Source organism: Carassius auratus, chromosome 20 (assembly GCF_003368295.1).
Source record: "Carassius auratus strain Wakin chromosome 20, ASM336829v1, whole genome shotgun sequence".
NCBI lineage: Eukaryota > Metazoa > Chordata > Actinopteri > Cypriniformes > Cyprinidae > Carassius > Carassius auratus.
Window position 1 is genome coordinate 11,571,463 of NC_039262.1, and position 6,139 is coordinate 11,577,601.

The following is a 6,139-nucleotide window of genomic DNA, read 5'->3' on the forward strand; positions in this document are numbered from 1 at the left end:
TACCTTTTTATGTGCTTCCCTTATTTTACTGCATAATGTGCAACTTTTTAATCAGCCAAGTTCAAAAGCGAGTGAAAACATTTGTTGGAAAGTTTTGAGTGTGCTTTCTATGGAGAGGCAGAGGGAGTGGACAATAGGAAAAACACTTTGTTTTGTCAGCAACACAAGGCAGATGAATTCAATGAATGTGACAGCTCTGGACTAATCAGTTGGACTTTGTGCATAAAGGGTGAGTCACACTGGTGCATCAGAGGTTCTGCACAATAAAACCTTGTCAACGGCCTTTCACAATAGGCGCTGTGTTTGTGGAAGAAGTGTTTGTCGAAATGCTTCTTCACATCTTTAAAAAACAGGGTTAATTTTTTTCTTGAATGCTATCTTAAGCAAATAGACCAGGGGTGGCAGCCCTGCTGAGTTCAGCTCCAACCCTAATAAAAACTCACCTGCCTGTAGCCTCCTACGAACCCTTCAGACCTAGATAAGCTTGTTCAGATGTGTTTGATTAGGGCTGAAGCAAAACTCTTCAGGGCTGTGGCTCTCCAGGACCCACTTTCGCCACCACTGATATAGATTACTGATTCTGTCAAGTTACCTGAAGTGGCTACCTTAAGAGATAACGCCAATCACTTGGCATTATTAAAAATTATGAATGAAGAAATCAGCTGCCTCATTATCAATGTCAGTATCATTTAATGGCACTTTAAGTACAGATTGAGCTGAAGCTTGGACATTGTTCCGTTAACTTAAAGTTGCTCCTACACACACACCATTTCTTATTATTATTATCAATGTTGAAAACAGTTATGCTGCTTAATAGTTTGTGTAATATTTTCTCAAGAAACTTTGTTGAATAAACATTTTATTTGAAATAGAAATCTATTGCATCATTATTATAAATGACTTTACTCTTACATAAACTGAGGTGTCCCTGCTGAATAGCATTTTAATCAACATAAAAAAAAAATTGTAGCCTACATTTCGCAACTTCACTCAGTGACCTGAGTTTGATTCCTGTCTCGAGGTACTTTGTCAGTTCCGCTCCCCTCTCTTCTACCTGTGCTTTCCTGAAAAAATAAGTAAATAGGGTTAGTCTAACCTGAAATGAAACCTCTGTTAGCTCTCAAATCTCACTCTCCATTCCACTTATTTTAACAAGCGAGTCTGTGTTCAGTTACAGCAACAGCTTTTGGTGTGAACCTGGACAGGCACATCAATGCACCATTTTGAGATATCCGAACATCAACAAAACAGGGTTATGCAATATTTTTTTATTTATGGAGCAATGTTTAAAGGGCCCTGCACAATGACATTTGTAAGTCACTAGATGGCAGAATTACTCATTATTTGTAGCATGCAGGTTTATCTATAGAAAGGCATTTAAAAATGATGCACAAAAGTTTTCATAAAGTCATAAGAACGTACATATTTTTATTTATTTTTACTAATTTTTTTTGCATAAGAACATATTTAATAATACAATATGTCCATAACAGGTGGAATAGCAGTTCTTGGTTCTATGAGCAGGATTCTGTGTACTGTAGATATGTTTTGTACACACAGACAGACAATCATTCACAGACAGACATATTCAAACACATACCATTGCTGCTCTTGAATTACACACAGACAGCAGCACTTACACGCCAGATTGAGGTTTAAATAAAACTCTTCATGTCAGCACCATGGTTTGCTATTTCCACACCTCACACTGCATGCCTACTTTCACCAGTGTGTGTGTGTGTGTGTGTTTGGTATTAATTAGCTCTAGTATGTCCCCAGAGGTTAGGTAAATCTGAGAACCTCCCTTTGGGGACATATGGGGACATCCGTTTTTGAGTAATAATGCAAAATGCAAATGTTTTCTGTAAGAGTTAGGGTTCATAAAATTATCATTGCATAACAATTAGCTTCATATAAAGCGATGTAAATCTATGGTATGCCCACATTTAGATACTAAATTAAATATGTGAGTATGTGTATGTAAGAAGACTTAGAGAGAATTAATCAGAAGGGACTAAAGAGTATAACATGGCTCCCTGAAAGAAGGGGGAATGGTTGGCTATGAAAATACTGTGTGTAACATTGCTCTGTAGCTGACAGACAGGCACGCACACACACACACACACACACACACACACAGCTTCCTGAGTGTACCAAACATCTGCAAATGTACTGAAACACTTGCCCTACCAACACAGAAACACAGAGATACACTCAGACACATACAGTTTCCTTGACCTCATTCCCAGAACAACTAAGAAGTGATGTTGAAAGCACAAAGAATGTTTAGATAATTATAAAACCACAACATTAATAAATTGTTATTAAACAGCAACAATAATCATTGCAATAATAATTATAGTTATTATAAATTAAACGTTTTAAAAGCAAGCTTTCTGTTATGTGACCATAAAATGTTAGAACCCTTTTAAATGCATTACATGCTCATACAAGTTCATGAAAAGACAAGAGCAGCTGCAGTTTGGCTTTGATCCTGTTATTTTCAATGAGAACACAATCCATCATATACAACCTGCGTGCCAGCCCATAGCATAGCTAACCTATATTCCAACACAATAAAGGAATCTTTATAGCTTTAACTACAGGGTGACAGAATAAGAAGAGATCCTCACCTGTTGAACTGTCACAAATAAGCCAAGGAGAACAGACTTTGACCTGGTTCTTCTGTCTGGTGGTCTGTCCCACTAGAGTTGACATTCTCAAAGGCAGTAGTAGATCAATTGTTATATATCTGCAGATGTGGATTTGCCATATTGCCTACATTTGACCTCTACCTCGAACAGCATCATTGAAACTGCACTGTTGCAAAAATAGTGCACATTTAAGTCTTAAAGACTTAGTCCATGAGGTGGTTTCTCACTGACGGTTCAATCACAGCTGAAGGCTATAAATAACATGAGTGACAAGACAAAGGTTTATTAGACTCTAAGTCAGGGAACGGGCACTTCAGACTAAAATATTAAATGTTTGGAAATATTGTTTCCAAACATTTAAATTAATACTTAAAACCACAGTCTTAAAAGCATTTTTAACTTTGAAATATCAGTTTTAAAAATCATTCTGATGGTACACTTATAAAAATGTCTGTTTTGGGAGTGACTTTGGTGAGCAGGTATGAAATTCAAAAAAAAGGGCAAATTGCTTTATGGCAGTGACACTTGTACGGCTATTCACTTTAATTACAACAGTGGTACAATTAAGACTTTTATGATGATAACAGTAGGGAAGCTAACAATACATAAAATTTTATGCCTATTAGATTGTGTTTTATTAAGGTCTAACCTACCCCTTATAATAATGAAAAATCACTTATTATTGTTGTACAGTGTGACAAAAATTACAATATTGATATGTGCATACATACAGTTGCTTAAAAATGTGTATTGACTCACCTATCTGGACAGTAATTCCTCCCCAACCATGCTGTTTGATTAATCAAAAAGTTATTTATGGGATTTTTGTTTTTTAACTGACAATTTTTAAATAAGTAAGCTGATAGAGAAGTTTTTTTTTTTGTTTTTACAATCATGAATTGATTATTCTCTTATTGACTTATTCTCCACACAAACACATACATATACACAGGAAAGGGGAACACATGGCACTGAAATTCCACACCCTCTACAATAACATGTTTAACCCCCTTCCCACTCCGTGCGCTTCTCTTATCCCCCCATATCCTCCACCCCCACTGCACATTTACACTTGACTCATCTCTGACTTTGCTGACCCATTCCCACATCCCACAGTCTCTCTCTCTCTCTCTCTCTCTCTCTCTCTCGCTCTCTCTCTCTCTCTCCTTGCTTATTTGACTGTGTGCCACTTACACAGTGTATACTATGCTCACAAGACACCATGTTTGAGGCTGATCTGACCTAACATCCTTGATACAGACTGTGTTTTACAGCTAAAGGAAGAGAAAAGGGAAACCTCAACTGGAGGGACTTGCCGACCCACTTAATTAAAGTAAGTGGAAACCAAATTACATATCACAGTATATTATATATATATATATGCTACAAACACTATAATATGATGTACTGCAATCTTATATGCTTTTATTAAACGTAACTGCTGCTATGGTGTTTCATTAATCCTTAAACTCTATCAAGATGCATGTGGGTTGGTAAATGTTTGTGTTGAATCTATTGGTATAAGTGGAAAGTACATTAAAGTATGTGTAATTTTACACTCCACTGCTATTACCATTAGGTAGCTGGAAAAGTGATGGTGTTGATATAAGATCAGAGATTAAATGTTCCCTGGTGCGTCTATATGAGTACAAAATAGCTCAGCAAGCTTTATAGTCATTGTATTTCATTTCATTTTACAGACTAGCCACTATTCATCAGTAAATTTCAACCCATAGATTGTGATTTAAACTGAGATTTAAACCCATATGAAATATCCTTTATTTGGGCAGAGATTTAAGACAATCTTTCCTAGCTTCCAAACTTAAATGTTTCTTCTACCATATGTTAGCAAGTGAAAACTGTCAGTCAAAAATAATTAAGAAGAAGTGACGCCAAAGAAGTGATGTTCCAAGGAACAAGCTGCCAAAATCTCCCTGAGTTCTTGGCTAGGGGTCCAACGTAATGATATATTCTCTTAGGGCCCTATCAAAGGAACATCCTAACCCTAGAATCATATCTGATTGTTTTAACATGTCCATTTCATTTAGTACCTTTAAGACAAAATCTGTTAATGTTCTACACAGATTAAAACATTGACTTATTTTCCCATTAAGCAATGTTAACCTTTCTTAGGACTTCTACCAGTCTATCTTCTACTTCTATCTTGCATTCTTTTTTTGTTCCTTTTTCCCCTCAAAATCCTCTTCATTTTATGTTTATCTGTAAATGCCGTTGTTGTAATTTTTTTCAATTTTTCAAGAAATTTTAATATTGAGTGATTATGTCATAAAAACCATCTTCAAAACTGTGATTTCTTTTACCTCTCCAGATACTCTGACATGGCATAAAGCTGAAAGTTATTTGTCACAGCAAGCAAGAAATATTAACCATTTACCATGCAAAGTGACAAATCAATGATAAAAAACAAAAAGCTAAGAAACCCGAATATAGCACAAGCAAAATCTACAAGGAGAATTCAGTTTCAGTAATATACCCAGAATCAACATTGGCTTTTTAGTGGTGGTGAGAACTTAAGAGATATGAAAGGTTTTTAAACCGACCCAGACATGGTTTCTTACAGGTAAATATTTTATTTAACCAACAAATAGCAATGTAACCTATAACAGTAGAGTTCATTACATAGGGTTAGCTATTGTCAATGGTAATTTAACTTTAAACTGTGTAAATTATAAACCTATGGATCACCAATAGTGTATCGGCATCCTACTGTTTTTACCATTTCATTATATGGCACAAATAGTAAGAGTAATACAGCTCAGAATCCAGAAACTGTCTTTATGAGCCATTGAATCATTCACTGAACTGATTCATCCAAGAATGTGCTACCTTGAGTTTGCTTTGTTAAATCATCTGTCTGTGTAAATAATTTAAACACATTAAAATAGTTCAAATTAATGTCTTCAGCTGTAAAAAATAGTGCCCTTTCCACTTAAATGAATCTCTTAAACCTGTGTTTTGGTTGCATCTCATACACAGAGGTGCAGAGCTGATAAACGGTAAACTTGTGTAACATCATTAAAAAAAAAAAAAAAAAAAAAATCTTCTATGTTTACAGTTAATCAAGACTTAACCACTCAGATGACATATTTGAGTATATCAGTACCACAAACTGAGCAGAGCCATATAATAAATGCTGGCAGTGATAATGACAGGCAAAAGAGGAGGAAGTAAATGCAGGCAATCAGATGTGTTTATAGAATAAAAGAGTGTCCAGAGTGTTGGCAATGGCAGGAAGGTCTACGGTGGCGTGAGAAGAGCGGGATGGTGAAGTCAGCGGTGCAGGTGAAGGTGGTCAATGGTTGGAACCAGGAACAGACCGGAACACTGACACGCGGACGAACAACACGAATCCAAACCAGCACACAAACACGGAAGACGATAATCCAGCTAGTGCATGGAGACATAAGAGAGGATCTGACAACAGAGAGAGAGCGAGGTGAGTATAAGTAGCAGAGGTATGATGA

At 36.2% G+C, this 6,139-nt stretch overlaps 1 protein-coding gene across 1 annotated transcript in view; it reads left to right on the top strand.

The window, feature by feature from the left end:
- Nucleotides 1-5,820: 5,820 nt before the first annotated feature.
- The window catches only part of LOC113037923 (SAM and SH3 domain-containing protein 1-like), a 5,392-nt gene continuing 5,073 nt past the window's right edge, over nucleotides 5,821-6,139 (top strand). Inside the window, exon 1 of the mRNA XM_026195243.1 lies at nucleotides 5,821-5,842. Within this exon, the coding sequence (XP_026051028.1) occupies nucleotides 5,821-5,842 (22 nt within the window). The remainder of the gene's footprint in view (nucleotides 5,843-6,139) is intronic.